Source organism: Artemia franciscana, chromosome 1, assembly GCF_032884065.1.
Source record: "Artemia franciscana chromosome 1, ASM3288406v1, whole genome shotgun sequence".
Lineage (NCBI taxonomy): Eukaryota > Metazoa > Arthropoda > Branchiopoda > Anostraca > Artemiidae > Artemia > Artemia franciscana.
In genome coordinates this window covers 39,203,289-39,227,869 of record NC_088863.1, presented here as the reverse complement: position 1 = coordinate 39,227,869, position 24,581 = coordinate 39,203,289, and the positions used below count along the sequence as shown (strand labels likewise).

Sequence of the window (24,581 nt, the reverse complement as noted above, 5' to 3'; positions counted from 1 at the left end):
CCTTTCCCTTTCTTGGGACATACTTCATATCCACTCTTGTTCTCTAGTGATTTATTACTAATTTTAATCCACTGTCTTCCCTTTGTAACTTCGACATTCTTCCCGGTTGGATTTCCAAGAAATCAGTTTCTTTCGTTGAGTGCATTTCAAAAGGTTGAGACTTTTCAATGGTTTTGGTAGCAGATCTACTCAAAACATAAGATAAATGGCATTTACCAGGCAGGCACCGAGATTGAAATTGAGGATTTTCTAAAACGAGCAGTAATGTCTGTGTCCTTTGGACGAGACTTCCTGTATTGTACGGAACTGGTAGATAGGCTTGCAGTCTATTAGCCAGTAGGTTTCTCTCCTCGAAACCTAATAATCGAAAACCTTTGGTGCGTGAGGTAAGTCGAATAGTTCCCTAGGAATAATATCTTGATTTGCAAGTCGTTTAGACAGCACCTTACTAGAAGCCGCAACGAAAAGAAATTTGTCGCCATGTTTTCCCTGAGAATGGCGCCAGTTACTATGGCCCTAGTGTCAACTGCTGTATAACAGGGGGTTCGACATTTTGTTTCTGAAAAGGCAAGAAAAATGAGTTTTTCATTTGGAAGTTTGTTTTTTAATTTTTGATTTTTTTTATAGGTATTCCCAAACCCATTCTTCTAATTTCTGAAGTAATTTTGTAAGTGGTGCGATGACTTCAATACAATTAATGTGAAAATATCCACACCTACCAGTTCGTCCTAAAACAGATCTTGTTTCCTTGCAATTTTTGGGTCTACTAATACTTTTGATTGCTCCTTATTTGTTTCCTGCTTTGCCACTGAGTATCCCGGCAGATTTAGCTGAGGGGCAAAGAAATGTACATTTTCTGCTTCAGTCTTGCTTCAATCTTATCATCTAAATCCTTCGATATAATATCACCGAGAACAGAGTTGCCTAGGGGAATTGTTGCCCATTGGTAGAATACACTTGGTGGTATGTTGGCACCTTGGGGCACCACATTCCATGTATACGCAACACTCATTGGTGAATGAAATGCTTATTAACGTTTGCTATCTGGATGGAGGATAATGTTGAAGAAATGCATGCTTAAGTTCAAGGAAAGTAACATGTTTCGTATCGCTTACTTCTTGCAAGACATCTCGAACTTTTCTGTTAGGTCAACCAAGCCTTTATTGCCTTACAATCGAGGACTATGTGTGAAGTTCCCATTGTTAATTCACTCTATCGCAATCTTTCCCCGCCTTCGGGTTTCCTACGGACATGATTGTGGAAGTGGCTTGGTCTCATCTATATCGATTCTCCATTCCATTTCACTAACATTAAAACAGAGAGTAGAAATCATGGGACTCTTTGAGCTTGGATATTAATGGGATTTGATTTCCTGTTGTGTGATAATTTAAACTGTGATATGATCGCAGTATAAAAGAAATATACCCATTATCGTCAATTTCTTGAAAAGAGCGTATAATGGCTAGCCGGGGAAGAAGCATTGGTTCCTCAGAATTATAAAAATCGCTATGTGAAACTTATGGATTCTAACGATCAGCCCCTGAAACATGCATAGCACGCCCATTCCTCCCCCAGGCTCAACAAGAATTGTGCTACTGTGTTGCACCATTTCGCCATCTACTGATTGAAGAGCAACTTAAGTGACTTTGGAACATTTTGGGGGCAGTGACGACTTTTGGCAGAATGATACTAGCAAAATAAGATTGAAGAGAATAGGATTGACCTATTCGCTTCTTGGAGTCTGCACTTCTGAAGTGCATTTGATTGTTAGTCATGTCAAATTGAATGTCTAAATCATGCAAGACATGGCATGGTCTTATTATGATCCCAAAGTTTATATTGGCTAAGGTAACTACAAGGATTCCTAAGAAGCATAAAAACTGTTTATTGGTATTTCAGTACTCCAAATTTTTATAGTACAGATTTGCACTTGAGGCTCATAGATCAAAGTTCGGGTAAAGGGTTTTCTTTTTCCACACTAGTTCTAGCCCTCGATCTAGACTGTTTATTTAGCTGCCCGACTTCTTACTGGATTTCGGTTCTTGATTAAACCAAGATTTAAAACTTGAATGGCTTTAACGACCACAAACATAACACTTTTATTTTTGATCCTATGTTTCGATTTATTTGGGGAAGGGGAAGTTTTTTTTGTTTAGCATTGGGACATTCCCTTTGAATGTACACAACCCGCTGCACTTGTAGCATTTGCTGCCCCATGGAGATATTCTGTATCAATTTGAGGCTTCCTCAATGGTTGCATTTTGTCGTCCAGTAGCGCTAAATTCATGTTTGTTTCTGTTAAAGCCATTTTCATAGCTATTGTTTTTTGCCGTTCTAAAAAATATCTTTTACCTCTTCACGGACCCAGCCAAATGATCAACCCTATCTGATAGTTCAGTGCCCATCTGTTTGCCCTGGGGTAGTCGGAGTCACATTATATGTGTGTCATCATGTGTATGATGGTTGTCGAAAGGGCGCGTCAGCAATATCTCAGAAAGAAGTGAGTGTATTAAGTTGAAGGTTTCAGGGCATGTCAAGGAGGATGTTGAAAAGTGGTTAACTAGTACAATATGTTGACGTCAAATCAGCAAAAATACACATGATTTCATACGTAAAACAGCTTAAGGTAATAGGCTGTAGCATCAAAAAGGTAAGAAACAAATTAAAATTATTATTCTAAGTTCTAAGTTCTTAATATGTTTTGCTACCCAATAATTCTTTTACAAGCATGCGTTAACCAGCCGCTAGTGACCCCACAGCGAGTATTCTAGCAGCAACGTCTAAGGTAGCAAAAATCAACTATTTGTCGGAAAGCTATATTCATTACTTATACCGTCTCATAGTTTTGAAAAGACCTAAAATGTCTTCTGTAAGCATTAAAAGTGTTTACTTAATTAATGTTATGAGCTACATAGCTTTCAAATTGATAGTATTGTTCAAACTGCATAGAAAAAATTGTGATCACCTATGCATGGTTTTGTGCATTATGTAAAGACGCTAAAATGTGTACGAGATTAGTTCTTGAAATAAATTTATTACTAGGTATCACAGAAAATGTATAATATATATTTCATTTATTGATATGTGTATCATTAGTCAAAATAAGACTTATTTGTGACACATAATTCGGACATTTATTTTGAAAATCGGACATGATCGGAAAATCAAAAAGATAATATAATTTGCACATTTATTTTCACACCAACACAGAAAGTTTGCTGAACCTTCACTCTTGTCAGGACAACAATTTTAATTCCCATCTTTGTATTTTTCAAATTTTCACAAATTATGTTACTTTTTCGTATGTTTTACGTCACAAATGTAGCAACTCACTACCTGTTTAGTAAGAAGAGGTTTCTTCCTATTTCCCGAGAACTGAATTTTCATTACTGTCTTTAATTAGGTGAATTTAAGATTAAAGAAATAAAAATGACCTTATAAGGATTTTCGATAATCTACATAACTTTTTGTAGAAAAGTTCATTATCTTTTTTTATCTATTCTAATAGAGCCAAACTACTATAGTGATTTAAAAAATCCTGAATCAGCAACGTAGATTAAGTTACTCAGCATCACCAAAATTGTCATATTTGCCGACTAACACCAAATACACGACCTTTGCTATGGTGGGCAGTAAGAAATAAAAGATAAATTTTTGTAAAATAAGATAACCAATCGAAACCTCAGTAAATTATTTGTCTTGGGGAAATGACAAATAGAAAAGATAGGTTAAATCGGTAGAGAGAGGAAAATAAATAGTAGAGTATGGTGGCTATGGAACGCAGAGGTAATGTATCTGATAGCAGTAGGAAGTTTTTTCTTTTTTAATATGAGATACGTTATGAGTATTTCAATGTCAGAAAGGATGGAGTAGTGATAGAAAATATAGGAAAACCATGTGAGAAATAAGTAAAGGTAAAAAAATATTTTCTAGAAAAAGAAGAGGAAACGAGGAAAGGAGTTACATCCAGGATATTTTACTGTGGACCAAATACCACAGGATAAAAGAAAGAAAAAAAAAAGAAGTTTGAAAATATGTGTTAGAAAAGGATTTTGTATAGTTTTAATATTACAGCCTATTTAAAAAAAAGTAAAACACATTATTTACGTATTTTAAAGTTTCAGGCTTGTATGACACTTGAGCCGTCCGAAGGAAGGATCATACAGGTAGGTGTTTTTACCTTTAAGCGCCAAACAGGGGACTTTTATCGAGAATTTTTAGGTTCAAAAGGGATCACCTTGTCTAAACTTAGGTTTTCCAAACAAAATCATTTAGCTAAAAAGAGAAGAAGTGCTTTATACAATCATAATATTTATAACCGAAGTGCATTGTGTAAACTGTACTTACGTGTTATATCGACCACACTGTGTTCTTGATCTGTAATGAAATCGGTTTTCTGTGTTTACTTGGAGATAATCAGCATAGTCTGAGCAAAAGAAACTACTTTGAAGGTATATTTTAATTCAATATTTAAAATATAGAGTTAATTAGGTTAGGTATTTAATATAATGCGTTCTGGGTGGCCTGCTTTTCATAATTCTCTCTTGAAGTTTCCATAATTTTGATACTAAAGTATCATATTTTCATCATATTTTGGTATATTTTATTAGGATTAATCTAAATTCACTTCTTTGGTCTGGTCGCTATAATACACAAGTACGGTGTATGTAGACTAATAACCCACATGCAGATCTTCTTGTAAAATTTAAAGAACCAGTGGCGATCAAAATTTAAAGAACCAGTGGGTCAAGGGCTGCTTTAAATTATGTTATGCTAAACATGGAAACCATTGGCTGTTTAAATTGCACTTTAGACTTATTTACTTCTTTCAAAGTTGGAGTGTTACTTCTGACGAGCTACCGGCTAAAAATGGAAAGCTGTTGTGCTCGTGACATAACTCTTCGTAAGCACCCCACGATTACAACCTGTTGTGCAATATCCCCTTGATTTTTATCAATTAGTTTAGCAGTAATGTAATTCCAGTCTGTTCCATAAAAATGCAATTATAATGTTTTTGAGCAAAGCGAAATTTCCCAAAATTTTTCATCGACTCCAATTTAACAGCCCAACCATTAACTATTTGAATTACTAAGGTCTTATATCCTGACATCTAACAAAATTTATAAGGCTTAATGATAAATTAATATCATAGGTAGCTCTGCTTTCAACTATTGATCAAACTAACATTCTAGGAAGTTATTAAGTGCAAGTAAACAAATCATGGGCGATTCTAAATCGGGTAAATATTGAAAGAAATCAATTTTTTTCATGTTTTCTTCACATTAAAAACCTTTTCCTTGTTTATCTCATCCGCAATTATTATTGCAAAACACACGAAACTAGAGAGCAATTGCTTATCTAAAATAAATAAAGACCAGTGCGAAAGTGACAATAGTTCCCTGGAGATTCATATGAATGTCAAAATTGTCTTTTATATTCTTTAGAATCTCTTCTCCCTCCCTCCCTCAACCTAAAAAAAACAAATGGATATTGCAAGGCAACACCACGATTTCTATTTAAATCTGCACATATATTTGTAACATCATCGCTAACGCTTGATGTAGTTGCAAACAGAATTGTTAATCAGCTTCGCTTAATTTTTTCTCTCATAGTTTTACTCTTTGTTTAAAAAAAAAATTAATTACATATAATTTTGAATTTCCATTTTTCATATCAGAACCCATAGTCAATTATCGAAGTTAAAACAAAAGACAGATAAGGCTATAAAGTTCAAGGGTGAAGACATACACTAATGCAGTAAATAATTATTGTGGACAAGGACATAGTCAGGATTTTACAAGGATATGGGAGCGTTTTTTAAATTTTGATGATGAAATCAATGACACTGTTAAGTGAATAATCTGTGAATTTTATAAATGTTCTCATGTTTCAAATATTTAAAACTTTTTTTAGAGGCCTCCTAAGAATGCCTTTTAGGAAGCTATTCTAAATGATATTTAATCAATAAGGTTCCTCTTGCTATATATTCCTAAGTTTTATAAATCTCACACAGGGTCGTCTCATATACGTTAGGAACAGGGGCATAATTTTCTATGGGTCAGGGGGAGGGGTAACTGCCTCTCCCAGACCTTTGTTTCCCCACAAGATATGAGACATACAAGAGTTACCTAACATTAATAGTACTTTTATAAATGCCTTCAGAAGGCTATTCATTTTGTTTAACATTACTAGGCTAGTCACTTTGCTTTTGCAAATGGCTGATAAAAATTGACTGATAAAACTGATTAAAGTTGCTTTTGTATAACTTATGTGTTATCCAGGCTTTATATTTAATAGTAAGACAGGGTACCTGATATTTGATTGTCATAAATAAATATAAGCTGATATATTTATTAAGAAACAGAAGATGAAAGAGTTTAAATTGATTGGTAGCATAATATCTGTAGGCATGAATGTATAATGAGTCGGAGGTAATAGGCTTGGGACTTATGTTGGTAGAAGAGCATCACAAAGTGCTGAAAACCATGTTGTGACCAGGATGGGCCCAGGATTGCACAAAACCTCCATTCATACAGGAGGGCCCAGGGACTTCTTGCTGTCCGGTTCTAAGGAACAGGCTGATATATATATATATATATATATATAATATATCTTGTAATAGTATCCAGGATCACTGCTTTTCCTGAGACCAAAACAATTTCAAAGGTTTAAAGAACATGAAAATTGGAACTTGGAATATTTTGACGTTAAAAATGACTATCATATTGACGTTTTGACTGACAAATTCAGACGATATGAACTGGACTTATTAGGAGTTTCAGAAACTCATATCCCAGGGGTAGGAAGTGACATAGAATGAAATTAAGTGATATAGAATTTGTTTACTCAGGCAGGAAGGAGTGCATAGACAGAGAATAGGGTTCATGATGAACGAGGAAAATGCTAAGTCTTGCTTAGGCTGAGAATGTATTAATAATAGAATACTAATTGCTCATTTTGTGACTAAGAAGTTCAGGGTGTCAGTTATACTAGTATATGCCCCTGTTGAGCCGACTGACGGAGATACCAGTAACTTAGATGCATTTTACTTACAGTTACAGGAGGAGCAAACAGAGTCCCAGGTAGAAATATGGTGTTTTTACTAGGAGATTTTAACACCCTGGTCAGTAGAAAAAGGGAGAGATGGTATCCTAGCCTAGATAAATTTGGTGTAGGAAAAGAAAACAGTAATGGCTACACACTTTTGCAATTTTGTAGGTATAACAATCTAGTTATAACCAACAGGGTGTTTGGTCATAAAAGGGCCCACAAGTTGAAATGATATTCACGTCATGGTAAGACAGCTAACCTTATTGATTATGTTATAGTAAACAGAAGACTGGGAGGATCAATTCAAGATACTAGGGTATATAGGAGTGCTGCTATTGATGTTAAAAATATTGTTAAGTGTGGAAAATGGTTAGAATAATTTTAGAATTTTTTTTTGTGAATTTTCAGATGGTGTCTTAAGGAAGAAAGTTACGACTGCAGCTAGGAGTATTAGTGAAAACAATTTATGTTTAATAGAGAGGAGAAGGGGTTTTTACAAGAATTATCTGAGTGATAGCTCACGTGAAAACAAAAGGAATGTTAGCAAAGTGGAGAACGCATTAAATTATGAACTAAGGAGGTGTGAAGTGGAGACCATGGATAAAATTGCCGAGGATCTGGAAGATGCATCTAGCATAGACGGCATAATAGTAAAATATTGTACTGACATGTTAATAAATTGAGAGGAAGTAGTAAATCTGGACTTGTCCCAATTAAAGATAGGCACGGGGCCACAATTAGTGATAAGAAAAGAGTTAAAGAGATATGGGTGGGATATTTTGAGAATGTGCTAAACCGAGATACAGTAGCAGGAAAAGATATAGAGGAAAATGAAAGGTTTGTGATACCTTTGATGTGAAGGAAGATTTTTTTTGTGAGGAAGAATTAGCGACAATTCTAAAAGGATTAAAAAATAATAAGACTCCAGGTGCTGATAGTGTGGTAAATGAGTTTTTTTTTAAATATGGTGTCTCTGAGGTTAGAAATAAGTTACTGAAGATTATGAATATGATTTTTGAAAAAGGGAAGTATATAACGATTTTAGGAAAACCTTAATTAAACAACTGTATAAGAAAGGAGATAAGAGTGAGTGTCGTAATTATCGAGGCATTAGTCTGGTTTTTGTAGGTAGCAAATTACTTAGCAATGTGATACTTTTTTAGACTGAGAGATGCTGTAGACAAAGTTTTAAGAGAAGAACAGTGCGGTTTTAGAAAAGGTAGAGGATGCGTCGACCATATTGTCACTCTTGTAGGTTAATAATTGAGAAGTGCCTTAGTTTGCAAACACCTTTGGTCCTCAATTTTATAGATTATGAGCAAGCATTCGATTCTGTTGATAGAAGAGCTGTAGCAAAGGTCTTATCCTTGTATGGAAAACCAGACAAATACATTAAAGCGATTAGTGCTATGGTCGACAACAGCACTGCTGCGGTTAAGATACGAAATAAGATTAGCAGCTGTTCTTGTATTAAATCAGGAGTTAAGCAGGGTTGTGTTCTATCCCCCTTTATGGATCATTTTGATGGACTTTGTCTTAAGGAAATTTGTCTTAAGGAAACATAATGGACTTTGTCACAGGAAAGGAAATAGGAGACCACGGAACCAAATGGAGAGGAAAAGTTTCATAGAATTAGATTATACTGATGAATTAAGCATCCTAGATGAAAGTGTGAGCAAAATCAATAAACTTTTAGAGGCTCTGCGAGCTCAGGGTGCTACAACAGGTTTGAAAATTAATGTTAAGAAGACTAAGTCCCTAAAGTTAGGAACAAGTGAAGATGAAAATGTAACGCTGGGTAACGAAAAGATTGATCTGGTGGGCAGCTTCACTTACCTTAGTAGTATTATTAGTAAAGACGGTGGGAGCAGTGAAGATGTTAAAAGTGGAATAGCCAAGCTCGGGGTGATTTTTCACAGTTAAAAAAAAAAGTTGGGAAGAATAGAAAGATAAGTGCAAACCAAGATTAGAATATTGGAAGGTACAGTGAAGACAGTGGTCAAGCTTGTTTCTGAAGTATGGGCGCTCGAAAAAGCGGATGAAGATTTACTATATTTTTTCCATAGAAATTGCCTACGGATTGTTTTGAATACCCGATGACTGACCATATTTCAAACAGTAGGCTGTATGAAAAATGTGGTTCAATCCCACTTTCAACGGCTATATTGAAAGAAAGGCATAGATGGCTAGGGCACGTTCTGTGGATGAAGGATGACAGATTGCTGACGATTGTCCTTTTTGGCCAACTATCTAGGGCTAAGCCGAAAGCAGGTTGTCCTAGTCTGGGGTGGGAGGATGTTATAAAGAACAATTTAAAGGAAACAAGAATTTCCTGAGAGGGTGTAAAGAGGGGGGCTTTGAATAAATTGGGATGGCTGTGTCGGCCTCATGCGGCTTGGTGCTGTGGTGAGTTTTTAGTAGTAGTAGTAGTCTTGGTAACTGTAAAAAAAGTATGCTTTCTAAGTTTCAAAGCAGGCTTGATATACAGCTAACAATAATAAAATCCTTGCTCTATCCTTTAACAAAGATTAAAATATCAATTAAAGGTAAAACTTATATTTATATGTAAACTAAGTTAAAAAAAAAAAAAAAAAACTTGTAAGAAGTCTTGGAATTAGTAATCTTCCTCAAATTGAATGTACATATTTCAAAATAAAAACACAAAGTGACTTCATTTTTGTCCAAATCCGTAAGTTAATAACCTCTGTCAGAAACAATAACTACAGAATTCACAAGAAAATGAGGAGCTGAACGTGGGTAATATAGTTCGTATTTTTATCGCAAGGCTAATAAGGTAGCAACGTTTTTTTTTCAATTTCTTACCTTATGTAAGTCTTTTTTTTTTAAATATGACGTCTGTTTAAACCCGAATAAACTTTGTATTAGAAGCTGATGAATTTAAATTACAAAAACATTAGGATTATTACAGCTTTTCATTTTCTTGTTTTGCCTACCCCATCAGTTATGTAGCTTTGTCGCTTATGATGGATACTAGAACTATACATGCATCAATACAAAGAATCATTAAGAAGATTCATCGATGTTTTCAAATACGAGAATAAGTTCGAATAAAAATATTATATTTACAAAAGAATACTTCCAAGAAGAAAGAAGTTTTTCGAATTTTATTTTCAATAAATATATATTAGGAATCCCTTCTTGATTGCCGGGAGATCAAAGCTATTGGATTTAAAATCTGAGCTAACCTGTTCGCTTAATTTTAACTAGTTGAGGTGAACTTCGTCAATAAATAAAAAGAAGGGAAAAAACTTTATTACTCATTCGAGTTGAAATAACGATAAATTTATAAAGCCTTTTGCACATATTAAGAGGGTATCTCTACTTTTTAATTATGCAAAAATGCTTCTGAATGAAAACTTGTTGTTAGTCATTTGAATTTTGGTCGAGTGGCTGGGTTTATTGGTTTTACTGTTTAAAATTTGTTTATCTTTTATTTTACCTATTGTTTTCTTCCACGTTGTTAGGCTTTTTATTCATCCAATTTGGATTTCCGTTTCATTTGAATCTCCACTTTGTTTGCTTTTGTCAATATTTATTGTTATCTGGTCTATATCATTCGAAGTTTCACTCAGAAAATGTTCACTTGATTCTTAGAGATTTTCTCAAAATATTGCTAAAGAAAGGAAATAGTTGTCTTCCCGAACATAGTAACACGCAAGGATTGAAGGCCCGAGGGGCATACCGTAGCAAGTACAAAGAGAGGGCAAAAAGGTGGTGAGCAAAAATTACAGTTTTGAAATTGTTATTGAGCTTCAGCGTCAAGAGCGCGAGATAAATACAGTCCTCTCATAACTAAATTAGTTTTAATTTTTTGAACTTTAACCTTACTGTTCGCTTAGACACTTTCGTATTACAAAAAATTAGGATTCAATTCAGTTTCTCTTTTTTATGTTATTTTCTAAAACTCTCATTTAACTGGTTGCTCTAAATGAAGTGTTCTAAATTGATTAGAAAGTGTTCATAACGCTACAGCTTTAAAAGAAAATCTTCATTTCATCTTAATTGAAAAAAAATTATTTTGGAAAGTATTTTTACATTGAAAGATTTTAATAAACAAATACCTCTTATGTTTATTTGGTTTAGGTAGATTTTCTTATTTTTCTAATAAACTGCTCTAGTTAAAACATAAGGAGATAACTGCATTTCATCCCCCCCACTCATTTCGCCGGAACAATGCATATTTTGAACCGTTTTGTGCCTTATCGCAATTCTTTTGATTCAGTATGTTAATGAATCAGTGAGAAAAGGATTATTGTTACCAAAAATGGTGCTAACATTTTTGTTGTTGTTAAAGTTAATACTACTCTTGAGTAAATTATGCCGATTGCTTTCACAAAAGATTAAAAAAGGAATATGCCACTGATTGCCCGGGGAGATTGATAGATCCCCTATAATATCTTTGGAATGCTTTGTCAATGCCTTAATAGTTGTGCGTTTTCAATGTGTAGCACAACATGATGGACAAAGGGATTTATCTTGTTAGTATCTGTTTAGTTACTTACAACGAACGCCCATGAAGACCACTTGACAACGTCAATAGTATGAATATGTATTAATCCACTGACGGTATATGACAGACTTCACTTTATTTAGTGTAGTGCTAGTATTTACTTTCCATTGAAGAAATAATAACTTATTGGTTATTTTCATTTAACAAATAGTAAGAATGGTGCTATAAAGGCTCAGTTGTTTCGACAATTGCTTCTACTACCACTACTGCTAACAACTCACTGCAGTACCAAGGTGCCTGAGGCCAGCACAGCTACGCACGCTCCTCCTGCATACAAATCCATTCAAAGCCTTCCTCTTTACATCCTCCCGGGAAGTTCCTATTTCCCTTTCTTTACAACATCCTGCCACCCCAACCGTGGACATCCTGCTTTCCGTTTAGTTCTAGATGGCTGGCCAAAAAGGACGTCTTTGGCAATCTGTCATCCTTCATTCGCAGAACGTGCCCTAGCCATCTAAACCTTTCTCTCATTATAAACATAGAAAGCAGGATTGAACTAAACTTTTCGTACAGTCTACTGTTTTAAATACTGTCAGTCAGCCGGGCACCCAAAACAATCCATAAGCAATTTCTCTTCGAAAAATCTGGTAAATGTTCATCTGTTTTTCAGAGCGCCCATGTTTCAGAACCACATTTATCAGTCGATTCTTATATCTCATTAGGTATTTACTGATACTTGTTTATTCATATATATATATTTTTTATTTGTATGTAAATTTGAATGAAACCTATTAATAAACAAAATATTCTATAGTATTTCTTTAGCTTTTTCTGACTCCAGCTTGAGAAACGAGAACTTAGACATGGAAGGTCAAAATACTGGAAGGATTTGTTTAATGTAAGACGCAGTGACATCTATTGCGTTTGCATTTTCAAGGTTTCGTTAGCTTGAACTATTGACCAAACGATTTTCACCGGGAGTTGTTAAGTGTTAGTAAACAAACTATGAGTGATTTTAAATCAGGTAAACATTGAAAGATTTCAACTTATTTCATGACTTTCTAACATCAAAAAGTCTTGCTTCTTTGTATATATTGATTGGGAAAGTTCTTTCAACACGCACCAAACTTGAGAGCAATCACTCATTTCAAGGTAGAATGTTGTATATCAGTTAGAAAGCTGTCAAGTACTTTGACCGAAAAATTTTATTGGGCATGAATGGAAAGCATTCCAATTCCTTTGAGTTTTGCTTATTGAAGTTTCGAGAACGCCACCTACTGTCTCGGTATTGAATTAACTGGTATATTTTTTTTTATTCGCTTTTGTTTCTTCTGTTATAAATAAAAAAACTTCTTCCATTCTTGTTGTACAATAAATAAATAAATTTTAGCAGCTCTTTACCTATCGGAATGTAATGCCATAAAAGAAGGATTTTATTGGTAAATTTTTACTTTACTCTCGTCTTGCAAATAAGAAAAATAGCCCAGGTCGGTTGTCTTGATTTACCACATGTTGTGATTCAAAATTTAAAGAAAGTTTATTTAATCAAGATTAGTTGCAAACTGTAGAGAATCGATTCATAAGAATTAGGTCAGTTTTTGAAATTCTGTGAAGGTAAACATATTAAGCCTAAATATATAATTTGTTTCTTAGTATTTTTAGCCCTGATTTTTTCAAGAGGCTTATATTTCTAGTTGTTCCTCTTTTTGATGTCATTAGTGGCTCATATTTTGAAACAGCAGTAAATGGGTAATCCCCTTCCAATTTCTTCTCTATATAAATATTACTCTGAATGGTCTATACTTTCATTTAGTTTTTGATACAAATTTTTTCTCTCGTTTAATCGAAGTAATTTGCTTCTATTTTTGCACCTTTACTTATTTTTTCAGCATAAAGTAGCATTCATTAAATTTAAAATAACTATAATTTAATCTTTGAAAAGTTATATTTTCTGGTAAGACTCAACGCTAGCCTTTTACTTTCTCAAGTTATATGTGGTTTTACTTTTGAAGAACTAGCTCTTACATGTTGATCGCTATAAAATTATTTAATTTCTTGGAAGATAAAATTCACTGTAAATCCTTAAAGGACATTGGAAGAAATAAGTGCATGACAGAATCCAACAAAGGAATATTAGACTTGCAATTAGTTCTCTCATAATTCTCTTTAAGATTTTCCATTTATTATTAAGTTTTGGAGAAATAGCCATGTCAGACTCTAGTTAACAAAGAAATTAACCATCTGAGTTGTTGCATAGTAGAATAAACAACTGTATATTCTTAAAGGAGACTGGAAGAAATAAGTGCATGACAGAATCCAATAAAGGAATATTAGACTTGCAATTAGTTCTCTTGCAATTCTTTTGAAGATTTTCCATGTATCATTAGGTTTTAAAAAAATAGCCGAGCCAGACTTTAGTTAACAAAGAAACTAACCATCTGAGCTGTAGCATAGTAGAATAAATAACTGTAAATTCTTAAAGGAGACTGGAAGAAATAAGTGCATGACAAAATCCAATAAAAGAATATTAGACTTGCAATTAGTTCTCTTGCAATTCTTTTAAAGATTTTCCATGTATTATTAGGTTTTAAAAAAATTGCCAAGCCAGACTTTAGTTAACAAAGAAACTAACCATCTGAGTTGTTGCTTAGAAGAATAAATAAAACGTTTGCCTTCTCTTAAGATCTAAGGTTCTGCCGCTTAACCTTTTACTGCAGCATAATGCCGATTTCTAATGTTCACTACCAAAGCATTTAAGCATCAAAAGAGGAAGTCATATAGGAAGATACTGTCCGTGGACAGCTTGCTCTGTATTCTTAAAGGAGAAAGTTTCTTCTAAAGAGTGCTTGAAATCGAATTTGGTTCTTACTACACAGGCATTTAGAAAAGTTTTCTTCAGCTGGTTGTTGTACTAATTTTGTCTTCCGATACCTTACCAGTAATGGGTTAAAATGCATGGTAACACAGAACACCATCCTATAGAGGGAAGATCCTCTATAGGAGAACAACTGCGGTAAGGCATAGATCCAGATCTATGGAGAATGGCTTCAGGGCTACCTTGACCCTTTCGGGGTACCCGCAAGACTGGGAACCATGCGTTTAACTTTATTCCCACTTGAGAAGTTTCAACCCTGGATGGAAATATAGCCTGGTAAACGACACCAGAATTTACACAAGATTCTGAGTAGTGTATATTCTTACTGAACTTCATTTGTTTTAGTCGGCGTTCTCGGGCTGAAAAATCTCTTCCTAGCTAATTCATCTACTGTGCGTTGTCTCCCCGTATTAGCATGATATTTGTAGGTATGAATATATAATGAATCAGATGTAATAGGCTTAGGAGTGTCTGTGCAGGATTTTGATTTAGCATAGTCAAATACTGAAAATCATGTTTTGATCAAGATGGGCCCTGTATTGCACAGGGCCTCCTTTCAACTGGAAGCACCAGGAATTTCTTGATGTCCAGCGCTTAGCTGGCTTAAGCGCTTCGTTGTAGACCTGAGAAGATGTGTTGGCCCCGTTCTGCTCTAGTTCTAGGATCATTGCTTTTCCCGAGGTGAAATAACTCTTTGATTTAAAGAATACGACAAGTTCAGACATTTCGAACTGGACCAAGTTATATCCTTACTTATATGTTTCCAACATATATCCTAGGGATCTGAAACGTTAAATTGGGGGATATAGAGTTTATTTACTTAGTCAGGAAGGATGGGGTACATAGACAGGGAATAGGGTCCATGATGAATAAAGAAGCTGCTAAGTCCTGTTTCGGTTTGGAAGGTATTGATAATATAATGCTGGTCAAAATGTGATAATGCTGATCAAAAAGTGCAGAGTATCAGTCAGAGTAGTACATGCCCTGTAGAACCGACAGAGAGAGAGAAAGTAGTGACTCATAAGAGCTGTACTTACAGTTACAAGAACAAATAGACAGGGTCCCAGGTAGAAAAATGGTGTTTCTTCGGGAGTTTTTAGTGGTCGGGTCGTTAGAAATAAGTATAGATGGTATCCTAGCCTGGGTAAATTTGGCGTAGGAAAATAAAACAGTAGTGGCTGCATATGCTACAATTTTGTAGGTATAAAAATCTATTCATAACAAATACGGCATTTAGTCATGAAATAATTCATAAGTTAACATAAAAGTTAACTGGGGTGCTGTTATTGATGTTGAAAGAAAAGATAATCATCTAGTAGTATCTTGGTTAATTTTAAGCTGCAATTTAAAGACTCCAGGATGAAAATTTGAAAAAAAATCCAGCAACATTTGAATACTAAACTGGAGAGTTTAAAATTTGACAATATAGAAGATAGATGGAACAACCTTAGGAAAATAGGTTTTTAAATACTGATGGTGTCTTAGGAAAGAAAGTTAGCAAACCATCTAGGAATATTAGTAAAGGAATATATAGTAAAATATTGTGCTGGTATACTAATAAATTATGTGAAAGCATTTAATATGAATTGTCCCAGTTAAAGACAGGAATGTGTCCGTAGCTAGTGACAAAAAAATGGTTAAATTAAGATTGGCACAACATTTTGAGAATGTAGTAAACCAGAATAGACTTAAAGGAAAATACATAGAGGAAAATAAAAAAAGTTTGTGACTCCTTGGATGTGAAGGAAGATTTATTTGTGAGGAAAAACAGTGACGATACTCAAAGGACTAAAAAAAAGTAAGGCCCTAAGTGCTGATTGTGTGGTAAATGAATCTCTTAAATATGATGATATTAAGGTTAGAAATAAGTTACTGAAGGTTATGAATATGATTTTCGAAAAAGGGAAAATACATAGAGATTTTAGGAAAATCCTAATTAAACACCTGTGTAAGAAAAGTGATAAAACGTGAGTGCGGTAATTACAAAGGCATTAACATGGTCTTTTTAGGTTGCAAATTAATCAGTGTGATGATACTTTTCAGACTCAGGGATGCTGTATTCAAAGTTTTAAGAGAAAAAGAGCGCGGTTAGGGAATTTAGAGGATGTTTTGGCAGTATTCCCTCAACTTATACAAGCAGAAACATTTCCCATTGCTACAAGTAAACACATACCCCATCATCCCAAGCAGACACATATCCCATCATTCTGAGCACTCAGTACTTCATCAATCAAAGCAGACCCATATGGTTTTATAGCGTCTTCCGGTTGATAAGGACTTTCCTTGGAAACAATATTATCTGACTTTCGTTTGCAAAGTATTTTGTTTAATAACTAAAGTGATCTTGAAGTGACATGATGTCTAATAAACGAAGTTTTGATATGGATTGTAATATATAGTTCGAAGATATATTTTTGTACTCGAATGGTATCAAGCCGATTATTGATTATTGATAATTGATTATGACTACAACTGGCCAGGTATCATTTTTGTAATGTAATGGTCCTGAACACATCAGTTTCCCATTACCGAAGCTTGCACATGAGTTTGGGTCCTCACATTCCAATCCAGGACCTAATGTCCCCCACCAGGGCCATGAGTCCCCCTCTAGTGCCACATGTCACCTTATAGGACCCTGAACCTCCTCCGGGGCCCTATTGACCCCTCCCCCACCCCCAAGTTTTTGTTCCCTCTTTTAATTTTCTTAGCTTCGACTTTTGTAGATGTAGGTTTCTTTTCGACACACAGAAACGCAGTCACAAGTGTGACTCACAGATGTCATAACCTCCAGTTAAAGCATAAGCTTTCACTGGGATGTTTCCCACATCAACTCCTTGAACAGAAAGACACGTTTCGAAGTGTTTCATATGCTCATCCATAGGCTCATTACCTTTTCCCAGTTTCTAACCGCACCTGCACAAAAACAAACTGAATCTGGTCACTGTGCCCAACAAAACAAATCCAGATTTTGCAAGTTCTTTGGTATCAACGAAATCCTTCGACCACCTTCCATTAAATGTCCTTAGGCTAATATCCTTTCCTTTAAGAGCACTACATTCTTCCTTTGACAGTAAATGTTGGGAGGTATACCATGGAGGTTGCAGACATAAATTAATATAGTTTTGACTATAGTTTCATGATTCGCTCAAAAATGTCATAATCTCAGGTTAAAACAGGAGGTTTCACTTGTATGTCTCCCACATCAACTCCCAGAACAAAAGAACATGCTTCAAAGTGTGTTCTATTTTGATCTAAAGGCACATCGCCCTCTTCCCAGTGTCCAACCACACCTGCAACAAAAGCACACTGAGCCTAGTCACTGCAACCAAAAAAACCGGCTTTTGCGAGTTTATTGGTATTGACGATATTCTTTGAACACATTTTATTAAATGTCGTTAGTCTAACATCCTCTCATTTAAGAGCACTGCATTTTTTTCATCATGCTTATATGATACCTAGTCACTTAAAATGTTTTTTTTTATATCATTCCACTTCACTATTAATATTGATCGAAAGCGTTCAATAAACCAACTACTATAATTGACAAAGCACAGGGTACAAATGAGACGCCCGCATGAAAAAGCAAACATCCGCTCAGACACAGAAAGAGAGAGGGACAAGTAAACAGCCGTTCTGTCACACAGACACAGAAAGAGGGACAGAGACAAAACATCTATAAACACACAAAGACAGGCACAGAGACATGTAAAAAGACGCTCAGTCACACTGACAAGATGGGAACGAGACAAAAAATACACACTAGAACACAAAGTGAAACACACAAACACACAAGGACATGCAGAGAAACATGCAAACAGACGCTCAGTCAGACAGGCACGGAGGGAGAGAGAGTAATATGTTTCCTGGTGCCTTTTTGGTATCATTCAAAGAATGTGCATACCACAGTGATTTGAGATAATTGCTAGTTACACATATTATTTTTTATGATCAATAAAACACATTTTGATCTCCAAAAAGTATAATGAGTAGCCTACAACCGACCAGGTATCCTTTTTGTAATGTAATGGTCCTGTACATATCTGTTTTTCATTACCGGGGGCTTGCACATGAATTTGGGACCCCACATTCCCATCCTGGGCCCCATGTCCCTCACCAGGACCCCAAGTACCCCTCCAGGATCCTATCGCCCCTTTTTTGGATACATTTTTTAGGGACTTATAATTTTCGGGAACTCAGTATTTATTTGGCTTTTTGGGGGTTGTAATTTTTTGGGACATATTTTTTTTGGACACAATTTCTTTTGGATTCAGAATTTTTTGGACTTTATTTTTTTTCTGTTTTTATGAGTTTTATGTAATCTTTAGTAAACATGTTTTTTTTTAAAATTTTTCATGTAGCTGCCTTCTTGGTACTCTTGCTGCCTTCTTGGTACTTGGTCATCGACACTACGTAGTTTATTATATGTTTTCAATCAGTATTTCTGTACGTTGGAAGGATAAACGCCTACATCATACATTAAAAAGTGAAGATGAAACATTCAAGAAACTGTGTGCACATGATAAAGTTATCGTCGCGTTGAATGCTGACAAAGACAAACATCTGAACTTTGAAACAAGTATTAGTCGTGACACTCTTGGAAAGGTATGCATACATTGTCATGACAGTGAGAGATTAAATTCCTTTGGAATATAGAACAGATTCCACATTACTGATGGTACAAGTGTTACATTTGCAGAGATGATAAAACTCAAAGAGAATGCAACCATAGAAATAGTAGTCGACGATGAGGTGCAACTTCTTGTGGGAACATGTTGCCCAGTGATAAACTCTATCGCTAGTTTTTGGGTATTAACATTCAATGGAGGTCAAAAGAAGACAGGCATACTCCTCTACTAATATCACAAGCCATATTTTGTCTTTGTGCCAAGTCTGCAAACTATGTAAAAATTATTGTGGTAACAGACAATAAAATCGAAAGTAAAACAAAAAGGGCACTGACAGATAATATCATCAGGGAGCATAAGGATGAATTAATGAAAAACAAAGCGCATATGAACGTTTTAGTACGAATGGTTGTATACCTACCGATTCAGTCAATGAATCCAATAATAACAATGTCAAAACGCATAATGGGCCTATAGGTGACATCACAGTATAAATTGTGTATGACTGAAAATGAATTAATGATTATTCTACTGGTTACGAACTAAGAGAAGAGAATAGCTACACTATCAAGAGAGAACATGATGATGGACCATGGTAATGGAAAACTGATGTGCTCAGGACCTTTACATTATAAAAATGATACCTGGCCGGTTGTAGTCATAATAACTAATCAATAATTAATAATTGGCTCGATACCATTAGAGTACAATAAGATCTATTCTAGTTATATATTAGAAATCATATCAAAACTTCGTTTATTAGACGTTTTGTCTCTTCAAGATCATTTCAATTGTTGAACGAAATACTTGGCAAATGAAACTCAGATTATATTGTTTCCAAGGATTTTTCTTATCATTCAGAAATTGAAATAACGCTATATTTGTCTACTAGGAATGATGGGGTATTGTGTGCTAGGAATGATGGAATATATGTCTGCTTTGAATGATGGGATGTGTGTCTGCTTGTAGTACTGGGATATGTGGCTGCTTGTTTGGGTTGAGGGGTACTGCTTGTGTCCAGCAAATTTTCACTCGTAGCTTAATAAATGAGAAGTGCCTGAGCATAGTTGCTAGGTTTTAGGCAGAAGGTATAGCCTATTTGGCGCAATCACAAACTCAAACTAGCCCAATAAAGCGAACGCCATTACAACTTTGTCCTATTGCAGCACTATGATGGGTAAAACCAGAAAACAATAAAATTGGCATATTAGATAACTTACACATAAGTATGGGTCAAAAGCAAAATAAGCGCACTGTTACAAACAAAAATTACCATCCCTCAACGTATGCCGTTGTAAAATTGACTAGTGCTTTACTGAGAGCAAAAATACATAAAATAAAACCGGTGAATTGCTCTTTATGCATTCAGTTTATTGCATACATATCTTATTGTAGATTGCACCAAATTTGTGCTACAAAATAAAAATTCCAGGAACAGATCAACAGCCCCAAGGAAATTGTTTAGAGCCCCACTATAGTGCTAGGTCTTGATTTACAACCTTTAAAAGCATTTAGAAAAGTGAACTCAATACAGCTTCTTGGGATTATTGCAATTAGTTAATGAGTAAGTACAGTTATTATTCTCTTTTGAATGTCATTTGAACCGCAAAATTAATTTTACGCGAGTAATTTTAAAATTATAAGAAATGGTCAAGTCTAGCGGACTAGCTCTCCCTCTCTATGCTCTTATATCGTCTTTTACACCAAAATTATAATTGAAATGATTTATATATATATATATATATATATATATATATATATATATATATATGTATATATATATACATGTATATATACATATATATATATATATATATATATATATATATATATATATATATATATATACATATATGTGTATATATATATATATATATATATATATATATCTATATATATAAAAATAAGTTGTCTGTCTGTGGATGTGTGGATGGATGTGTGGATGGATGTGTCAGGTGACGTCACCTGAAAAAACTGGATTAGGTGACGTCAAAACTGAAAAAACTAAAAAAAGGCAAAAACTACAAAAAAAACTAAAAACTAATAAAAAAAATAAAAAAGCTAAAAAACTAAAAAAACTATAAAGGTAAAAACCAATAAAAAACAAAAAAAAAACTGAAAAAACTAAAAAAAGGCAAAAACTACAAAAAAAAACTAAAAACTAATAAAAAAAGTAAAAAAGCTAAAAAACTAAAAAAACTAAAAAAACTAAAAAAAGGTAAAAAACTAAAAAAAATAAAAAATAAAAAAAAACTAAAAAAAAGGAAAAAACTGAAAAATAAGCTAAAATAAAGGTAAAAACCAATAAAAAACTAAAAAAAAAAAGGAAAAAACTAATAAATGACGACACTCAAAGAGAAAGCGACCAGGACAAAAAACTAAAAAAAAAGGCAAAAACTACAAAAAAACTAAAAACTAATAAAAAAAATAAAAAAGCTAAAAAACTAAAAAAACTAAAAAAAGGTAAAAAACTAAAAAAACTAAAAACTAAAAAAAAACTAAAAAAGGTAAAAACTAAAAGAACTAAAAAAGAAAAAAATAAATGACGACACTCAAAGAGAAAGCGACCAGGACAAAAGGAATGTTCGATTAGCAATCAACAAAGCACCGGGACACAGGGAGTATAAATGACGACCAGGACACAAGTAAAAAAAAAAATTAACAAAACTAAAAAGAAGGTAAAAACTACAAAAAAACTAAAAAGAAAAAAAAACTAAAAACTAATAAAAAAACTAAAAAATCTAAAAATCTAAATAAACTAAAAAAGAAAAAAAAAGGAAAAAAATAAAGGAGAAAAACAAAACTAAAAAACGAATGTATATACAGACCGGTACACCGGGATACAAATGACGACCGGGACACAGGGAATATAAATAACGACCGGGACACAGGGACACAACTACAACGGGGACACCGGGGGAAACAGGGGGATATAAATGACGACCGGGACAAAAAAACTAAAAAGAAATAAAAACTAAAAACTAATAAAAAAAACTAAAAAATCTAAAAATCTAAATAAGCTAAAAAAGAAAAAAAAAGGAAAAAAATAAAGGAGAAAAACAAAACTAAAAAACGAATGTATATACAGACCGGGACACCGGGATACAAATGATGACCGGGACCCGGGACACAGGGAATATAAATGACGACCGGGACACAGGGACACAACTACAACGGGGACACCGGGGGAAACAGGGGGATAACCTGACAATCTATTTATATGCAAAGACAATGGGACAGCAAAGAATGTTGTATATTCGCAAGTTTTACGTAGTTAAAACCATATATATATATATATATATCTATATTCACAGGTGGGACATAGGGACACAACTACAATGGCGCGTAACTATTATGGCGCGTAACGACTTACGCGCGCGGGGGGGCTTGGGGGGGGCGCGAAGCGCCCCCACCAACTAGGTGTTGGGGTGGCGCGAAGCGCCACCCCAACAGCTAGTATATATATATATATATATAGCCTATATTTATGTATATATGTATATACATAAATTTAAAATCTTGCAGTCCCATAGCACCTATTAGAAAAGGTTTTAGCAGGAATATTTTTAATCTATCTTGAAAGATATATACCCCAAAAATGTTATATTCAGAAAAGAACGAATTGCCGCATATTGAGCTCTGACGCACAATAAGCATATAATCTATTTAATAGGTTTCAATAAGCACTATTAGGGCCTAAGAAAAATTCCATCATTGCAACTGCATATTGAGCGCAAAATATTACAACAAAATCAAACACAATAAGCTAATTAATTTGAAATATATCGTAAGGAGATCAAAGTTCTTTGTCAGACCATTAATGTTGTGTTCTCTACACCTAGAGTAAAAGAAAAGCAGAATAAAAAAATTCTTTCCAAGACAGGTATATAGACATGTCAACTACGCAATTTAAGTCCTACAAATAGGAAAGGAATGGCGACGAGAGCTAGAAAACATCCTTGTAGTATTGAAGGCTCTAAATTCACTCAAGAAAGTTTCAATCTCCCAACGCATAGATTTTTAAGACAGCAAAAAAGCCCCTCATCTAGAATGTTGTCAATGATCTATTCTTTCTTGTTATTTATTCAATAAATTAGATTAAATAAAAAGTTCATTCCTCTGTTCTTCATGCACTGAAGTAGGAAGAACTAAAGCAACGTTACGCACTGCTTTTTCCTTATTATCTCAGAATACAAAAATAAATGTGTAATCACACAGTTTGAAGAATAGGTAAAGAAACCAATCCAGCATATCTACCGTAATTTTATTGAAAAACAATATTAGATAAACTTAAAAGAATACCTTTTAATAAACACAAAATTCACCTCTGCACTGTTTGGTTCCAAGCTTATAGCATACCACTGGTTATTTTACCAGATAAATATGCTCCTTAGGGTCTTGGGCGATAAATGCTCATAGATACTGGCCACTAAGTGGCTATTTCTTTTCTAGCACTGAAAGAATGACCTTCATTTTATTTTTTGGGGCTTTCAGAAAAGCACTAGTCAATTTTATGACGGCACAAGTGGATAATGTATAACTAACAATTTTGGATTATTAGGTATCTATTATGTTCGAAACCTAGAGTAAAAGAAAATCAGACTGAAACGACAATTGCAGAAAGGTTTATTGTTATTCAAGATTAAACTGGGTGTAAACTTAGGAAAAGTCAAAACGTCTTTGGAAATGCCATAGATATCATCGAAGACCTCATAAACTGCCGCTACTTCGACATCACTTGATTCGCTGCTTTCCTTAAACTTCCTTACATTGAATTGTCAAATCTCTAAAACATTGATGTAGATGGAACATATAGATGGTTTGATAACATATTTTGTCCCCAGAAAAACATCCTCTTATAATTAAGATGGACAAAAGCAACTTAAAACCCATTCTGTTTCTAGCGTTTGTTTTGACACAATTATATATATTACCATGAATGTCGAAATACAGTTAATGTCGCCGTTAACCGGTGAATGATCGAAATTCATTTTTCTCTGCTTCGATTCATTTAGCTTCGTGAGTCAGCTTTTTCAGTCTTATGCAAGCTATGATTATACAGGCACAAGAAAGATCACGCAAAAAGAGATTCGTTATGTCAGAAGGGGAACAGGAACATCAAAATGAGACATATAGAAAATAGGGATTTCCCTACAGAAATATCTTAAAATATACTATAAAGATGGTGGTGAAACCTCAAAGAAAAATATGTATAATACAAAATGTAACAATGAATATTGTGGTGAATATGATTTAAAATAAAGAGAAAAAGTGTCCCTTCAAGAGAGAATATAAGGGATTAGTCTGTGGAAGGGATTTTAAACATCGAAAGTTGTTCTGGAAGAAATCCTATATTCCGTTTTATAACATATCTCACCATTGATATGTTATATAAATTTTGTACTATAACCTTACAATGAATTTGTTTTTACATATGAATTTTGTCTTACACCTTCGATAACCTAGAGTAAGTATACAAGCAGGGGTTTCTCTATACGAATAGCTCGTGATCTTCAACATATTAGACAAAACCCCACTGCTAGGGCATTTGAGATGCTAG

General features: G+C 34.2%; 1 protein-coding gene across 1 annotated transcript in view; it reads left to right on the top strand.

The window, feature by feature from the left end:
* The first annotated feature begins 5,174 nt into the window (after positions 1–5,174).
* The window catches only part of LOC136029363 (cytosolic carboxypeptidase 6-like), a 121,963-nt gene continuing 102,556 nt past the window's right edge, over positions 5,175–24,581 (top strand). The window contains exon 1 of the mRNA XM_065707688.1: positions 5,175–5,239. Coding sequence (XP_065563760.1) covers positions 5,221–5,239 — 19 coding nt within the window. The 5' untranslated portion in view covers positions 5,175–5,220. The remainder of the gene's footprint in view (positions 5,240–24,581) is intronic.